The sequence below is a fragment of the Dermacentor andersoni genome, chromosome 3 (assembly GCF_023375885.2).
Source record: "Dermacentor andersoni chromosome 3, qqDerAnde1_hic_scaffold, whole genome shotgun sequence".
In the NCBI taxonomy this organism is placed as follows: domain Eukaryota; kingdom Metazoa; phylum Arthropoda; class Arachnida; order Ixodida; family Ixodidae; genus Dermacentor; species Dermacentor andersoni.
This window is the reverse complement of record NC_092816.1, coordinates 167474102-167492784: the sequence shown is the minus strand read 5'-3', so window position 1 is coordinate 167492784 and position 18683 is coordinate 167474102. Positions and strand designations below refer to the sequence as shown.

Genomic DNA, 18683 nt, shown 5'->3' with positions numbered 1-18683 from the left:
TCTGCAAATCGAGCGGGCGCACAGCGAAGGGTATCACATTCCACGAGTTTCCTGTAACACAACTGCGGACCCAGTGGCTCAAGATAATTTCTCGCCAAGCAGAAGGTAAGCAGTGGGAACCATATATATAGGACACATAAATACCCAAGAAAGTTGATGGGGAAACAGCGCCGCGGTAGCTCAATTAGTAGAGCATCTCACGCGAAATGCGAAGGTTGTGGTTTCGGTTCCCACCTGCGGCAAGTTGTTTCTTCATCCACTTTAATTTCCATTTATTTATCGTTTCATTATTTCAGTTATTAAGCACAAGTAATTTCCCCTATGTTGTCCTTGGTGTCAGTGTTTGTTGGCTTCTTATGATATTTCATTGTAAGCATGTCATTTAGAACTTTCACCACAGCTAGGCTAATTTCTGTGAATGTAATTTTTTTCAGGCACCCTCTGTATTCCGATCGTGAACTTTTCCTGTCTTTTGACTATTGCCACATAATGAAAAACATCAGATCCCAGTTCCTTGAAGTGAAGAGACTGTTCAGAAATGGAAAATTCATCCTTCCAGACTTCTTAAGGTATAAAGATGGCATTTCTGCTTCAGCTATTCAAACTTGACTAATGTTTCGCCTTGTTACAGACTGCTGTACAAGATTCAGGAAAAGCAAGGCGCCTTCAAATTGGTGAGGTGCCTGACCAAGAAGCACCTGTGGCCGATAAATTTCCAAAAAAATGAACGTCAACAGGGCTGTTCAGGTTTTTTCGCCACAGGTAAAGTATGCAAGCATATAGTTTGTTGGCTGTGTAAAGGATCCTCGCTTCCAACGTAAAGGATCAGTTTCTGGGTTACTGCACGTACTGAATAACATTTTTCCTCCTTGACTTCGCAGCATTAAGCAGGGTGATCAGCTATATTAGAAGAATGATCATCATTGATTCTTATTCTCGTTTAGGTCACCACAGTCCTGCGATTTTCGCAGCAACATGGTCAGAGCCTTGGAGCTCCTGGCTTCGGCGACTGCCTGCCAACAGTGGAATTCATGGAATTGGTGCACAAATGCTTTATGCTCCATAATATTAAGAGCCCCACTGCCCACTGGACAAGCAGAGATGCCTTGAGGATGCCATATTACTGTGCAGAAGACGAGAGGTGTGTCTTAGTTTCGCTAGTGTTTATGCTGACCATCTTTTACCGATTTATGGTTTGCGGGGTTTACTTCCTAAAGCGACACAGGCTATGAGGGATGCCGTAGTGGAGGGCTGCATATAATTTGAAACATCTGGGGTTTAGCACATGTTGACGCGGCAAAATACACAGGCTTTTATCATTTTGCCTACATCAAGATGCAAACGCCGTGGCCGGGATCATACCCACGTCTTCCAGGTCAGCAGCCGAGCACCATAACCACTCAGTCATGGACGTATTTTACTGATGAAAGCATGGATTTGTAGAGTTGAATATTCAAGTTTCGGCTTCTGGTGTGGAGCTAATGGAAAGCAGGTTTTCTTTATTAACAGCTACTGAAGGTCTTTGCTGCTTTTCTTGTGACATGCGCTAATTTATTACTTTGCAAACCTTTCTTTTTCAGATTTTCATGGCTAGAAAAAGACTTTCTGATGGACTTCATGGAATGGAAAGAAGGCGTATAATATAAGATGGAATTCCTGCCTGACGAGACATATGAGGCACTGAGAGTGACCAGCATGTCGACAGTGCTATGCACAAAGTTCCTATTAAACTCCGGGTTTCATTTTGTGCTCACAGCTAAGTTCTCAAGTGACGATGTAGAGTCACTATTTTCTACAATACGACAATTGAATGGGTCCAATGACCAAACCGATGCCTACGCAACCCTATCATCTCTACAGAAAATATTGGTGACTGGAATCATCCACGCGTCATCCAGTGTCAATGCTGGGGGTGTGGTGGGCTCGCTGGGGAAGACATCAAAACTGTTTCTCATTCCTGTGAAGGCCACTTCCGACAGTGGTATCAAGAAGCTTCTGCTCCCACATCTCGCTGCACTGGAGCGCTATCCAAGTATGCTGGGACAATCCTTTAATAATTTGACCTTTGTATGCTAAATTAACACATGCAGCTTCTAAATTCAAAGTGAAAAGCTAGAAGACCTGGTGCCATTTCCGTCATCCAAGTTTTAAGGATTCTGCTTCTCAGAAAAGTAGAGATATTGATCTAAAACAGTGAGTTCAGGTGCTGTCCAAAAATAACATTTAGGGTCTGAACGAAGGGATCAACGAGTGAGGCTTCCACCAAGAGGAAGGGACAGCGTTCATTCTGCACTTAGCTGTGCCTGAACGGTGACCTCGGAAAAGTGTTGTCGCCTAAACAGCTGTCTTATAGCCATTGACAAATATCTGTTTGCATGAATTAAGGACATACTACCAATATTTGGGCACTGTGCTTGCGAAAGATTGATTTAGGACTGAAATGCTGCCAATAGCATTTTTCAGAGTGTCATTAAGTTCCAATCTGCCTTCATTCTTTCAGGTGCCCCTCAACGAAGCCTTCGAGCCAGCACACTGGCAATGATTGCTGGCTTCTTGGTCAGAGCCGTGCAAGACTGCATTGCATGTGAGGGATGTCTCATTAATTTGAGGGCACAAGCCTCTCAGTCTACTACTACTGCCATCATAGCAGGCATGGACCGGGGAGGGCTATCGTACCCTACCTTGGCTTTCGTAGGGTTCGTCAGCCGCCTGGAAGGTGCTGCATCAAGGCCGCTTAAGAAGTTTGCAGACCAAGTGCTGCCGTCACTTACAAAAAACCCGCTGTTTGTGTGCTTGAAGGACACCACAGAGCCTCACAGAAGGGCCCTGCTAAAGCTGATTGTCCAGAAGTTTGTGAGGCCATTTTGTCCAATTTTGCCTCTGATCTCACAGAAGAGCACGCCAAACGAAAATTAATTAATGCCAAACCGAAATCACGAAAGGTCCTAAAAGTGTAAGAATCTGGCTGACCTGAAATAAAGTTCTGGCCACGACCGGCTATTGTGTCTGGCAAACAAGCTTTTCTATTCTGGTTTTATTCATTTTTCATGTAGAGTGCGTCTTGATATGATTAACAATCGGGTGAACGCTCCTGAAAACAAGTGAGTAAGAAGTGTGCACAGCGCGCTTTTTATCGTAAATTGGCGGAAAGTAGGGCGGCCTCGCCCTGGGATGCTGCTAGGTACAGAACAGAAGCAATCGCGTTGAGATTGTGCAGCTGTGGGCGCAAAAAAAAAACGCCGCTCGAGTAGCACCAGAGCCGCGCCCACCACTACAAACGCTCTTTGAGCTTGTTTTAGCTGCAAAACTGCTGCGCTGACAAAGAAAAATATTACCTCTATCAGCCTTCAGTCGGGTACAGCTTTTTGTGGCTATGCAGGGGAATTGCTACGAGCGTGAGACGCCTGCTTCTGCGCTGTTCTCGCGAGCTCAACTACCACTGTATACAGAAAGCTGTCCACGATTATTGCATCTGAAGAATATTAACACGTCTTTGCGGTGCGTGCTTAAAAAACGATGCCGTTTAACTCGGCCTACCGGCAACATGCCAGCGCAAGCGTACGCAAGCGTACTGAAGCTAACAGAAGCGTACGGCGGGCGCTGCCGAAATGAGGGTAACTTGTGGCGCCACCTGTTGCGGCACGCCGTCCCTCCTGAACAGTCACGTGATATTTACGCGGACACGCGCCGCCGTAGGAGCTGGCGTAATGAGAGAATGAATGAATGAATATTTCATGTTTAATGACGCAAGGGCCAGGTGTGGCCAAAGAGCGCCATGCTAATGTTAATGAGTTCGCAGTGGACTGATGGGTTCTGTGATCTTAATGTGCCGTGGCTGTAAAGGGGCCTAAAAGGGTTGATGCAAATTCCATAAAACGTACGAGTAATAAAATTATGGGAATGACTATTGGCGTGTACTATAAACATTAAAATGTATTAACAATGATGCAATATATAAAATGTTCTTGTCTACATGTATAAAATTGTCTAGACCACAACTGCCTCACCGGGGCCCTTGAAACCCAAGGGCCTGAGGCATGTGCTATACAGAGAATCTATCCTAGCGATATCCTCTGAAAAGAGGATGCGCTACGAAATGAATGGGCTTGTAACATGTAGCACAACATCTTTTAAGAAAACGAGGACTGCTTTGGTCTTAAAAAGCGGTTCTACACCAAGAAACATGGCCGGATGCAGAGGGACGTGATGGCTGTATGCAAAAGGAAATGTTTTCTTCTCTCTCTTTTGCCTTCCCGGCACTCCAGAAAGACGTGGAGGACGGAAAGCCTGTCGCCACATCTACCACAGGTTGGTGGCTCGTTACCGGTCAGGAGAAAGTTGAGTGCCGAATGTGTGTCCTATTCTTATTCTTGTGAACAGGACGTCTGTTCTTCGTGTAGTGAGCAGGTGGCGAGTAATAAAGCCGGTCGTGGTTCAGCACTACCACGCTGCGGAGCGTCCGTCTAACGGAGGGTGCCTCGAGCCCTCCCTTGTTCACGAACCAGGGTGCATTGTGACACTGGCGACGAGGATGGGATCCTCGTGACACTGGCGACGAGTACCCACGGATCGTCCCACGCCGCCGCGAGCGGCGAAACACCGCCCCGCGTTGCTGCCGCCATGCCGCTGTACGGAAGGCTCGAGCCATTCAAGGGAGATAGGTCCGCCTGGCAAATTTACGAGGAGCAAGTCCACGTGTTCTTCCGGGCAAACGACACACCGGAGGCCAAACAGCAGGACATTTTCCTGGCCAGCTGCGGGACCCGCGTCTTCAGCCTCTTGCTCGACCTTCTCAAGCCAACCACGCCGCACGTTAACACGCTGGGTGAGCTGCCCGCCATACTGCGCTGGCATTTCAACCCAGCACCGTCCATACTAATGGAGCGTTTCCGCTTCAACAACCGGAGCCGCCGGGACGGAGAGACTGTCGGGCAGTTCGTTGCTGCGCTACGAGGGTTAGCGAGTGCCTGCGTTTTCGGGGACCAGCTGGACTCGCTGCTCCGGGACCGTTTCCTCTGCGACATCAACGACCCCGCCATGCAGACGCGACTCCTAGAGCTGGACGACGCCGTGAAGGCAGCGCTGGCAATGGAAGCTGCCGCCAAGGACGCCGGCGAGATTTCCAGTGCGACTGGCTCACCGTCGGCGGAAGCGGCGGTCAACGAGTTGGCGACAAAGGGCAGTACCTGCGGTCGCTGTGGTGGTGTGCACTCCCCCTCACAGTGCCAGTTCTCTCAAGCACAATGCTTTACGTGCGGGAAAACTGAGCAACTGGCACGTGTATGCCGAAGGGGGAGGTCGAACAGCAAGCAGCAGCCTGATTCAAGCCCAGGTACCACACAAGCCCGCGGCCAGGGTAGCCGTCGCAAGGGTATGCGGCGGAGGCGTGCGGCAGCAAGCTCAAGTTCGTCCGCGGCCAGGCTCCACGTCGTGGCCGAGAACCCGCCAATTTTCGACATATGCCACACAGGCTTTGCACAATCGTCTGTGCCGCCGTACATGCTGACCGTCGAAATCTGCAGGCACCCCATTTCCATGGAGCTGGACACAGAGGCCAGCGTGTCAGCCCAGGTGAAAATTTCTAACTGGGATCCAACTGGTTTCAGCTGGGACCAACTGGTCTCAGCCGGAAACCAACTGGTCCCAGTTGCACACCAACTGGTCCCAGTTGCACGCCAACTGGTCCCAGTTGGGAACCAACTGGGTAACAACTGGACCCAGTTGGGATCCACCTGGAATTCTGACCAGTTGTACTGGGATCAACTGGTTCCAGTTGCGTTTCAACTGGGCCCAGTTGGGATTCAACTGGAAATCTGACCACTTGTACTGGGATCAACTGGTTCCAGTTGCACTCCAACTGGAACCATCACCAGTTGTACTGGGATCAATTGGTTCCAGTTGCGTTCCAACTGGAACTTTGACCAGTTGTATCAGTAGCAACTGGATCCAGCTAAACTGAAAGCAAGTAACATGTAGTGCTTGCAAAGACAGGAGCAGCTAGTCTTACTTATTCTGAGTAATTTAGTTTTGAAAGTGAACTTAAACCTGTATGGAAGGTTTAACCTATTTGTGCATGGCTGGTTGTTATAAACACAGGTGGACTTATTAAAGCATGGCATGCCATCTCAGCTTTCAAATGGAAATGAATATTCATTCACTTAGGAGACACCAAAACTGGATGCAACTGCTTTATTTGTAGGCCATGAAAAGATCACATATAAATCCAAGTGGGATGCATGCAGTAGTTGTACAGGCACACAAAATGCACTTGTCTACAAATAGTATCAGGCAAAATAAGCCGGACGGGAAAACAACAGTGGAAAATTCTAACAAATGTTTTTTGTCCGATGCAAGATTTGTTAATATTTTTCTGTACACTCATGACCTGAATGGCATAGACTATGTTGCGGTCAGCTTAACACAACACATAATTACAAGGTTAATATAGTGAATAAAGCATACACTAATTGGATTACAAGGAAACAGCACCAAATGAATGTTCAAATGCCTTGAGATAAGTGTTAAGTGGCATTGAAACATGATAAACAAGGTTATTACACAACTTTCTTTTCTACTTCATTACTGTATAAATGTATGTAATATGCACACTAGTGATATTATGGCAAAATACATAAGCAGTTAGTAAATAAGAAAAGGGACAAAACTTTTAGTTCGCATCACATTCCAAAAGCCTAAGTAATTTATTCTTAAATACCTAAACAGTGTTGACTGCTGCTATATATGATCCAAAGCATTTGCAGTCTATATGTTTCAGAAATGAATTCATTTCACTTACTGCATGGCAAATATAGGCATGTCAGCAACCTAACATATGCAATTCATGCACTGTGAAATCCATCTATGTTGCATGGGATGAACAGTTATAGACGAGAATAATCATGCAGCGTGACTCTGCACAGCTTCAAGCGCAATAATGTAAAGAATGGGGCACCCATACTTATACATTCAATTTCAGTTTTCAAGCATACAAATGCTTTATACAGATGCAACTTGAATGCTGATGGATACAGGTGCCACGAAATAATTTATGGAACTGCACATCCTATTAGTGTGGGCAAAAATAGATGTGGCATACCCATGCCAGTGGAGGCTGAGTGTTAGATTTAATGCAGGACATTTACGATATAACAGAGGAATGGGACGCTGTTATATACTACAGAACAAGGGGACAATGTGCTGCAACATGAAAGACACATTTTGCATTTATCTGTGTTAAGGGCCATCTTTCACTTATAATCATTTAGAAATTATATTAGGGTCAGTTTTTTATATTGCTTCTTCTGATATGCAATTATCAGCAAAGTTTAATTGGTGATGTGAGGTTGCCAGGCAAGTCTTATGCACATCAAAAATAACAAGGGCACAAGCAGAGCCTCAGGGCAGGGTGGGGACCACTAACAAGGAAAAGTAATGAATATTAGCGCCCAGATACTATGAAAAGTTTGAAAGGTCAATGATCTGGCTACCCACATTCTAAAGCAAACAGTCCTGACAACTGCTTTGCAAAAGCATAAGAGCGTAAGCTTAATGTCAAAGCCATCAAGAAATACTTTCGAAGGTCATGGTGGGATGGAGTAAAGGAGAGAAGACTCAAGAAACTAAATGCAGAAAATCTACATGATTATTTATCAAACAGCTTGAAAGCTCAAATTTCAACGGAAACAACTAGATGGGACAATGGTTAGCTGCCAAGTGTTTTCGTGACATTTATGGCGTGGAATCGAGCAACATTCCTTTCACTCTCCAGGTAACTTGCCATATGCCATAGTGTTTTTTACACTAGTAGAACTCAGGATGATTGATGTAGTGGAACTCAGGATGAATGAAGGAAAAATAGGTCAATTAAGAAAAAGAAGACAGGAGGTTTGCTAAACTTTAAACGTTTTATTACATGTCACTTTTAGTAAAGTGCTTTTATACTGAGTATATAAAACCAGATCATGTGACATGTGGCAAAAGACCAAGAAAAACAGATTTTTTGCATGATGCAAGAGTTGTGCCTACACCCACAACTTCAGCAGATCCAGCGTTTATAACAATTACGATCTGCTTACAAGCGAGATTAAAAAAGCAGAAGTGATAGCATGATATAGAATGACATGTGAGCTTGCCGGCTGCTCCTCTATTATGCAAGGAGTTGGTATTTCTTGGTCTGTCAGAAATTGTTGTATGAGTAGTTTTCGTTTTGCACACTCAGTATAAAAGCAACTCACAGGTATCCTGTAATAAACTGTTCTCCAGTTTTTTCCCTATTTTTCCTTCACTTAGAGTTACTATAATGTCAAAAGAACATCATAGAACATTGCCTTTGCATACACCACCATTCTTGAAATTGAACACTTGATAAGTGAGGGAGTATTTGTATGTTTATGCAGTTTTTTGTTTGTATCATCAGGTCCACATGATGTCAATGATGTCAAAAAAGTCATCAAAATAAACCTTGCAACAATGTAAAACTTCTTTGGAATATCTTTATCACAGACACCAAAGATCCATTAGCCTCGTAATGTCCAAACCAAGCAAGAAAAACTTGGGCAGTTTCGTTTCTGGCCACGGAGAGTACATTTGAGCAAAATAAAATGTTATTTGAGCAACACCCGAGTTTTTATAGTAATTACTTAATTGAAGAAGCTACAAGTGAAAACTCACTCCAGCACATGAAAAATGCTAGAATAGGCTATGCATTAAGCTTGTAATGCCTAAATTTGAATATTGAAGTATCAAGTTAAGCATAGCAAACGTGATATGCTGGGCATTGTAAGGTTAAACTACTGATAATTAGCATCCTATCAATATTTTTTGAATGTGTCAGAAGCAATTTCATAGCTGACCAAGTCTTTGGTGTTGTTACGAACTCTGCATGATTAAAAAAATTTTTTTGACACTTATGTTACACACTATATATATGAAGTTTAAGGCATCATGAAGATTATAGAAAAAGGTGGTAGACGGAGGCCAGTAGCATTTACAAAAAACAAGTGATGAATGACTTATATGCAAAGCCTTTCGCACTACTTTTACAAAATACGTTTAAATAAATATACATGGCAAAGCCCCTGGGAGTATTTCTACAAGGCTCTTCTGGGGCAGCTGGTGTGCTTTCAAGATATGTGCAGTCATGAGCGCTGGAGTTAAAAAAAAAATTTTTGCACACTGCAAAATACCTTAGGTTAGCTGATGTATCCTTAAAGGACACTATGTGCTCAATCTTTGCAAACAAACCCGAAGAGGTCATGAGAGACGTGGAATCTGTCTTGTGTGGCCTGCTGTACTGTTCACTGTGAAACACATACCCACAGACTTCAACTCTGTCGTGTTTAACAATAGGATCGCTTACAATGTCACGAAGCTTAGACTTAACAAAGCCAAGGAGTGGTTCATGCAGTTCTCGTGGTTTGCCTAACTGCAGCACTGCATTCTTGCACGAGGCTTTCTTAGCTTTTGACATGAATTTCTGTGTTTTAATGGTGGCCAATGCTTTCAGTTTTTTGCTGCTGTTACTCATCAGCAAACGTTCAACAATTTGCAATGAAACACCTTTGGCTGATGTCACGAGCTCTTTCAGCTTACCAAGGTTTGTTTCAAATGCAAAGCACGAATGTGCCCAAAGTGGTCCCTGAAGAACTACACTCTTCGGCAAGTGCATGATTTGATGCATATTAAAAGTCATCTGCTTCTTGCTGTACAGAAACTGTGTGTCTACAACAAATCTCGCAAGGCAATGTGTGCTTTCCGTGACATTTCTTGAAGACACACAGTCCTTCAGCAAGAGGCAAATGCCTTTTACAAAAAGTGAGAAATGTTTCCTATATTCTGATGGCAAAATTCTTTGAAGGCATGGAAGTGCAAAATACAAAAGCCACTGTTGCCCCCCCCCCCCCCCCATTCTGTAGCTTTCCAATACTTTCTCAAAGCCAACGAACGCTGAAGGCGAACAAAGCAGAGTGGCGGCTTTAGACTTTGGAGGCGGTTGTCCAGCAGTTCAAAAACCTGTGGTGCCCCAATATAATATGGCTCATTGACATCTGTTAGACACAGATCAGTGAGCTGCCGAGTCACTCCAAGCAACACACAGTGCATATAATCAGGAGTAAATCCCCAAATTATATCGAAGTGTCTCAGGTTGATGAGAGGAGACGGCCCTTTGATACCACTGATTGATGTCCCATATGATGCAGCTTCAGCCATTTGTTGAAGTGTTAGGTCATGCGTTCGCTCTTTGGGAATGTTGTCTGCTGGGTACTTGATGGTTCCTACATGCATGTACATAAAAGTATAAATTAACCATACCACAGAACAGATTACAGTACTTAACCTTTCACTGCAATTGAGAAGATTGCAAGATTTTAGTAAAAAATATAGGTACTTCTAAAATTAAGCTAAACCAAATACGATATGCTCTAGGTTTAGAGGACTGCAAAATTAGAAGATTACAAAATTAAATCAACATGGTATATTACGCATCAAACTACGATGCATCACTATATGAGGTCTGTTTAATTTGCCTGCACCACCTGAACCACCCACGAGGTGCTGCACCCTGCCATTTGTTTCAGCGGTGTAGCAATGGCAGCCTCTGAACAATGACAGGAAAAGGTGCTGGGCTGGTTCCCGATTTTTCCGCAACTTTCCTACTGACAGTACCACGTTAGCACAGACATGCAGATACGAAACAAACAATGCAGCACATGGGCGCAAGCCCGGTTGAAACCCTGCTCACATGCATCTGCTGTGTCCATGCAATGTGGGGTGCGCTGTTTACGTCAGACATGTATACTAGGATGTTGTGTATGTGTATTTACCATAGCCCACAATTCCACTGTTTGTGCCCATCGATTAGCAATACTATTTCGGATTAAACAACATAATGTCTGTAAATTCTCAGTGCAGGTGGTATTCTTGTGTATTTATTGCCCTCTAAAGCCAAGCAATAAAATTAAAAGGAAGAAGAATCACCCACATGTTTGCCAGTGAAGGTGAGACATGTTTATGTTCGACAGAGTCTTTGTTCTTTTGCAGTGTAAAAATGATTATTCGTTAACCGAATGTATGTCATGTACATGTATACTCCTTCCTGTTGTACTTAAGAAAAACATCTTAAAACGTGCCATGTCCCTGTGGTTTAACGCCTACCAAACTTGCACAGACACCGCACATTATGTAGACATACATAAGGCCTGCACTACATCTGCACCTCAGCATTCTGTTTTCAAGTGTAGCATTTTGCTTGCATTGCTGTAATCCAGCTGCACCATTTATGACCTTCTCAAGCCTTGCTGTGGACTGGTTCACATTGGTGCCGGTGAATCGAACGAACCTATGAAATCGCATCCAAGTTCCTTCAAAATGAACTTTGTTAAATTGAAGGATAGGTTGATGGCAGTGGATTAAATTGAATGTTTGATATAGAGGTACTAATTTCAACAGTACCTTTGTCTTAAATGAAGTCTATACATATGGCACAGAGAGAGGCATGTAAATTGAACAGATGCAAGTTTGCCAAAATGCACCAGCAGGATTAAAAAGCTGGATGAAGAGAGTGGAAAAGACAAAAAAAAAGGATAGTCACAAGAATTTTCGCACCATCTACACTCCCCTGGGTGAAGACACCAGCTGCAGCCATGGTAGCCATTAAACTGGACGCTGTTCTGGAGGAGCGCTCTTGCCGGTGCATCAGCAGTACAACTTGCACAGTATACCTGTAATGACAAAGTAAGAGACGAGGTTAAGATACTGCCAAGTAGTTATCACAGACATCTGCCTGAGCTCAATTACCTTGGAGTGAATGCTTTGCGACCCAGCTTTCCATGTGACTCCGGCCGTTTCAAGCTGATTCATCTGCTCCACGAATGACTTTACGAATAGAGTCATGTCAGTGTGGGACTGTCCATACCACAAAGCTGGTATCAGAACATTCTTGCTACGCAGATGTGGTGGCAACTCATTTATGGTAACTTGAATAGGCCGAATTGAATACAGTAGAATCTCGATAAACGGAAATCGGTTAAACGGAATCCACGCTTAAACGGAACAAACGCCTCGCAGTTGGTTGGTTTTGTATTAAGGCAATGTAAAAAAAATTCCGTTAATCGGAACTCGAATTTTCAGACCACCGTATAAACGGAACCGAAAATAGACTCGAAACCGCAACTTGACGTTCACGCAGAGCCGCATCGCGGTACGCATCACTGTCTCCCCACTACTTCTTTCTCGCACACTGTAACCGCATCACTTGCTGTCTTGTCACGGTGCGCTTGCTGTTGTTATGGTTAAGCCTTACATCCGTTGTTTAGCGTCGTCTGCCACATTTCGTCGCGAAGTCAGCACCTGATGGCAGCGCAGAAGCGACCTCATAATGCCCTTACGTTGGAAAGGAAGATGGAGATAATCAACGACTTCGAGAGTGGTCGCTTCACAAAAACAGCGCTTGCAACGAAGCACGCCGTCCCCAAGAGCAGCCGCACGAGGATACTTCAGGACAAGGATAAGCTGCGGCAGGCTTTCGAGACGTCACGCTTTGGCCCTCAAAGAAAACGACCGCGGGTGGCCAACCACGAAGATCTGGAGAAGTGCATGGTGGTTTGGCTGCGGATAGCCCGCAGTGAAAGCATTCCGATCAGTGGTCCACTCGTTCGCGCGAAAGCAGAAGAATTTGTGCAGCGAAGGATGGTTGACGAGATTTAAAGATCGGAATGGCATAGTGTGTCGTGCCGTTTCAGGGGAGGCTGCCGCTGCAGACACGACGGCATGCGCCGACTGGCGAGCGACACGGCTCCCCAAAATTCTGGAGGAGTACGACGCAAAGAACATCTACAATGTAGATGAGACAGCACTGTTCTTCAAATTACTACCCTCAAAATCCTTGTCATTCAAAGGAGGGAAATGCACCGGGGGGAAGCTGAGTGAGGACAGGTTGACCATTCTGATCGGGGCTAACATGATGGGAAGCGAGAAATTGAAGCAGCTAGTGATCGGGATATCGAAGCACCCTCACTGCTTCAAAAATGTCGCAACCTTGCCCGTTTCTTATCAGGCCAACGGCAAGGCGTGGATGACGCAGTCCATTTCCAGGGAATGGATTTATAGCGAGGATGCACGGTTCTCGCGAGACAAAAGAAAAGTTTTATTCCTCGTCGATAACTGCCCTGTACATGGAAATGTGGCGGGTCTGAAGTCCATACAATTGGAATTTCTGCCAGCAAACACCACAGCACTGCTGCAGCCTATGGATCAGGGTGTGATCCAAGCGCTCAAGTCGCGCTTCCGCAAGAACCTTCTCCGGAGGATGCTGTTATGCATGGACAAAGGGAACGACTACAGGGTCGATGTACTGCGCGCCATTTACCCCCTTGATGATGGTTGGCGGCAGGCGAGTGCAACGACCATTGCCAGCTGCTTCAGACATGCACGGTTTGCCTCAGCTACAGAACACTGCACACAGGATGAGCTTGATGTCCAAGATGCAGCCGAAGAAGAGCTGCTACTGGTGAATTGTGCTGCGATGGGCATTCAATTTGATGAGTATGTTCAAATTGACAGTGATGTGGCAACATGTCCGGAAAACACCGTGGAGAGCATTGTAGCTGATGTCTGTCCCCCCGATGAAAGCGAAGACGAGGATGAAGAAGTCGAACACGAGACTGCCGACTCTGATCCTGTGGTGACACCTGCGCAGGCGGAATCGGCAGTCCAAATGCTTAAGAGTTTCTTCCGACGAGAAGAAAGTTCTGAGCTGTTTTTGAGCAGCCTGTCTAGTATGAGTGGTGCCATTCAAAGAAAACGGCTGCGAGAGCTCAAACAAGCAAACATAAAGTCCTTTTTCACAAGCCAATAAATCGCAGTTCCCACTGATTACCGCGGAATAAGTGGACTATTGAGATTTTTTTTTAATTTTAGTAGCGCTCTGGGAAAAAGTTCATTGCTTACCGCTTTTGTGCAATAAAGTTTGTGCCCATAGCGTACCGTCCTCTTTAATACCTAGATTTTGCATCTGAGATCCGCTTCAGCGGACACTGCCAATTTCGCGCACGCCTGCCTCGTCGGCACCAAGCAGTCTGGAACGGATTGCGAAATCCTGAACCTTCTCTCTCTAAACGAAACTCCTGATAAACGGAACATATTTTCCCGGTCCCTTGAGGTTCCGTTTAACGAGAGTCCACTGTACTTGGATATGAAAATCGATGCCCCATCTACATTGAGCAGTAGCGTTAAGTCGTGACGTGAAATCTTCGCCTTAATGTCTATATACAACTGACCGTCAGTGAAATCAGTCATTTGGCTGTTATCTCTGTTCTGAGCAATGTCTTCAAGTTGGCTGGAAAGGGCAGCTGCCACAGATGTATCAGCAAGGAGAGAGGAGATTCGCTGTTGGAGTGGCAACGTCAAAAAAAAAAAAAGTGGCCATCGAGGAGCATTTTGCGGGCACTGTACTGTTTATGACAGATTGAACAGCAGCCCTCAACGCTGTTTCTTTCTTGAAGTTTTCCTGAAGTTTCAGCCAGCCATGTTAAGCATTCTGCGCAGTAGAAGTGAAACCTCGCGGCTTCGACACCTGCACCAACATACTACTTGAAAAGGTATTTGGTTGCAGGAACGTCGTTCCTGTCAAGAACGTACGCGATCAGCTTCTGGAGAGCTTCGACGCCGTTCCAAGGAAGCCCAAACTCTATAGCAAAATTCACTGTTAAAGCAAGCAAGTCTTGCGGCGGGAGACTTGTGTGCGTCTTCATGGTCACCATCATCTTCCGCAGAAGCTGTTCCAGTATTGCTCGGGTCACCAGATGGGAAAAAGTGATCTGTTCTATTGGCAGTGTCACCAGACACTGCTGAACATTCACTGATATCAGAAAACTGGGAAAACAGTTCAGCTTCATTCTGGCCATCATCGCCTAATTCTGCTGCCTGGCTGTTTGTGTGAAGGGGCGTAGCGTCATAGTCAGGCTACTGTAGTGGCGTAGCAGTGGACAGTGATACAGCAGAGGCACTTTGTGCGCCTGTAACATGCGGGTCACATGAACTAGTTCCCATCAAACGAAATCTGGTCGTCTTGTTGTTGTTGTTGTATGGGCTTTTATGGCGCAAGGGACAGGTATGGCCAAAGAGCGCCATGTCTGTGGTAATGAGTTTCCAGTGTAATTATGATTACTATGAAGTTGGTGTGACGTGGCTGTAAAGGGGCCTTAAAATATACGCTCTGAAGTGGGTAAAATCTGTATAACTTTATTGCGATGACGTATGACTTGTACTATGAACATCTATATGCAATTAAAAAGAATGATACGATAGGTAAAATATATCAGATTATAAGAAATGCTACAGCACTACTGCCTCCTTAGAGCCCTCAAAACACAAGGGTCTGTAGGCATGTGCTATACAGTACAACTATCCCAGCGGCATCCTCTAAAGAGAGGAAGCGCTACGAATGCATGGGGCTAATAACATGTAAGACCACATCTCTCAGGAAACCTAGGACTGTGTCTGTATTAAAAAGCAGTTCTGGGCCGAGGAACATTACTGGGTGAAGAGGAATGTGCTGTCTGTATGCTAAGGAAAAATGTATCATTCTCTCAGATTCGGCTTCCCGACACTCCAGAAGAACGTGGAGCACGGTCAGCCTCTCCCCGCATGTACCACAGGTTGGAGGTTCATTTACAGTAAGCAGATAATTATGGGTGCCAAATGTGTTTCCTATTCTGAGGCGACAGAATAGGACATCTGTTCGCCGAGATCTTGTTGGGGAGGGCCAAAAACCTAACTGTGGCTTTATAACGTGCAGTTTGTTATTTGTTTGCGCGTCCCACGTGCACTACCAATGGTTTCGCAGTCTATTTCGTAAGAAAGGCCTCAGATCGGTGACAGGCACATCAGCAGTAGGGTTAACAGCTTGCCATGTGATTGACGTGGCCATCTCGTCCGCCAGAACGTTACCTTCGATTACCCTATGGCCAGGGACCCAGCATCTTATGATATTCTGGTTATATGAGTATGCTTTACACAAGATCGAATATACTTCATTAAATACGGGATTTTTATGTTTGCTGAGTGACATTAAGGCTTTCACGACGCTTATAGAATCTGTATAGATCGCTGCTCTTGGAAGTTTTGCTTTTCTTATATGCTTCACAGCAGAGAGTAATGCGTAGGCCTCGGCCGTAAAGATACTTGTTTCCGGATGCAGTACATCGGATTCCGAAAACGATGGGCCGACGGCTGCATAGGATACCCCGGCACTTGATTTCGAAGCGTCTGTGTAGAACTCTGCGCAGGAGTGCTTGTACTGTAGTTCTAGGAAATGCATCCGGATTTCGGCCTCAGGAGCGTGCTTTGTAACTTTTATAAAGGATATGTCACATTGTATCGCCTGCCACTCCCAAGGAGGTAAGAGCTTGGTTAGGTGGATTAAGCGATGCTCGAGGAGTGGGACATGCATTTCATCGCTAAGCTCCTTCACACGCAGCGAGAAAGGCTGTCTTATAGAGGGGTGATTGCTGAAAAGTGTAGCGCACGTCATATCGGTAACGATGCCAAAACATGGATGTTCAAGATTAGAGCGTACTTTAAGGAAATATGTAAAGCTGATGTACGATCTCTGCAGGCGGAGTGACCACTCATTCGATTCGGCATATAGGCTTTCAATCGGGCTTGTTCTGAAAGCGCCCGTGGCCAAGCGGATACCTAGGTGGTGAACAGGGTCTAGCATCATTAGCGCGCTCGGGGTGGCAGAGTTGCATACCACGGCACCGTAATCTAATCGTGACGGAATCAGGCTCTTAGAGAGATTTATTACGCACTTCCTGTCACTACCCCACGTAGTCTGCGATAGAAGTTTCATTAGGCTCATTGTTTTCAGACATTTTTCTTTAAGATGTTTAATGAGTGGGACGAAAGTGAGTCTATTGTCGAGTATAACACCTAGAAATTTGTGATCTTTGTTTACAGGTATTTGTTGTCCACACATTTCTAAGCAAGGATCCGGAACCAGGCCTCTCTTCCTTGTAAACAGCACACAAGAACTGGTGGCCACGGTGGTTGACCCCCAAGGCAAGATCCTGAATGCAGCGTCTATCCAACGCTCGGCGGCGTCCGTCGCAGAGCAAGTCGCAGTGGCGCTGGCTCTGTGCGAACCCGGGCGCACGCATATCTTCACGGACTCCAGGTCGGCGGCGATGGCCTTTCTCGCCGGCTCTGTCTCGGCCGAGGCTGCGGCAGTGCTGAGGACCCGCAAGACAGGCACGGCCCGTCACGTCATCACTTGGTTCCCGGCTCACATGGGCCGGAACGTCTCCCCCGGCTCCATCAACCCGAATGAGCTGGCCCACGACAAGGCGCGAGCTGCTGAGCACGAGGTCGTGGGATCGAATCCCGGCCACGGCGGCCGCATTTCGATGGGGGCGAAATGTTAAAACACTCGTGTACTTAGATCTAGGTGCACGTTAAAGAACCCCAGGTGGTCAAAATTTCCGGAACCCTCCACTACGGCGTGCCTCATAATCAGAAAATGGTTTTGGCACGTCGAACCCCATAATTTTTAATTCAGTGTAACACGCTAGCATGCCAAAGCTGTGGCCGAGATTTTGCAGTCAATTGGTTAAATAGTAAAGGTTGGTTGCCTAGACCATTCTGCTACCCTGACAGCCTCAGTTATACGTTTTTATTGCCTCACAAGGATTAACTTTTTGCTTAAAGGTGTCAATCAGCAGAGCAGTGAGAAGAAACGGAAAACACTGAAACATTGTGTGTTGTGTATTTTTTTGCTCACTTGTTAATAAACAATTTCATGACCAGATCTGTTGCTTCACTGTCTGCAATCATAGTAAATTCCTTATATGAGCATCAAAATGACATGCTACAGGTCTGCAAGCGCAAAAAAAAAAGTGGTTTGTAAATACGTCCAGACTTTATCAGGTAATGTCTGCAGTTTACAGGTCTTACGGCACGCATAGGGTGATTGACTGCTGATCTCGAGGACGACGGTCGCATTTTCAGGGAGGCGATATGCAAGGCGCCCGTGTGCCGTATGATGTCAGTGCGCGTTAAAGAAACCGAAGTGGTCGAAATTATTTCGAAGCCCCCACTAGCTCCTAACACCCAAAGCCAGCTCACGAAATGCGCACAGACAAAACGCGTTTTAATCTCGATACAGTGCGAGCTGGGCCCATAAAATTTCACAGGAGTAATGATTTGGGCTGACATAACATTGTTTTCATGATAAAGATTCATTCTTTGACGCTCGCAGAAAGCGCGCGATACCCGAAACGGGCTCACTTTCACTTCGCTGGTAGAGATGCAGCCGACGCGAGGCTGGCGAGGCGCTCATTTCGGCTGCGTGCTTACCCCGCCTTGGTCAACAGCGCCGCCCCGCGGCATCGGTGCGCTGTGGGGTCACGTTTGCGCCGCCGGTATTCACACCTCCCCTTCTAGCCACCCTAACACAACCCACACAACATAACGCCGATGGCGATGGCGGCAATCTCATGGCAATCTGTACAGTGAGCGGTCAATATCTACAATAAAACTCTAGCCAGCCATAAAAAAAAAAAACGAAACAGAAATAGTTATCTATATTACACATTCATTATGAATACATACTATTACCCAGTCGTACTTATTCATTTACTTATTTCAGTATACCCTAAAGGCCTTCACCCAATTGCCTAGCAAAA

At 45.6% G+C, this 18683-nt stretch overlaps 1 protein-coding gene and 3 pseudogenes across 1 annotated transcript; 2 read left to right on the top strand and 2 right to left on the bottom strand.

Moving 5' to 3' along the window:
• Nucleotides 1-351: 351 nt before the first annotated feature.
• LOC126524184 (uncharacterized) lies at nt 352-3237 on the top strand (annotated as a pseudogene).
• A 2385-nt stretch (nt 3238-5622) lies between these two features.
• LOC140216584 (uncharacterized) lies at nt 5623-10390 on the bottom strand (annotated as a pseudogene).
• A 2294-nt stretch (nt 10391-12684) lies between these two features.
• Nucleotides 12685-15092, bottom strand: LOC140216467 (uncharacterized; annotated as a pseudogene).
• LOC126524185 (tigger transposable element-derived protein 6-like) lies at nt 12959-13855 on the top strand. Its single transcript, XM_050172527.2, has one exon. The coding sequence runs from the start codon at nt 12959-12961 to the stop codon at nt 13853-13855; it is 897 nt and encodes a 298-aa protein (XP_050028484.2).
• Nucleotides 15093-18683: the final 3591 nt, after the last annotated feature.

Excerpts from the sequence above, each read along its gene's own strand:
- LOC126524185 (XM_050172527.2), top strand. The coding sequence starts at position 12,959 with ATGATGGGAAGCGAGAAATTGAAGCAGCTAGTGATCGGGATATCGAAG.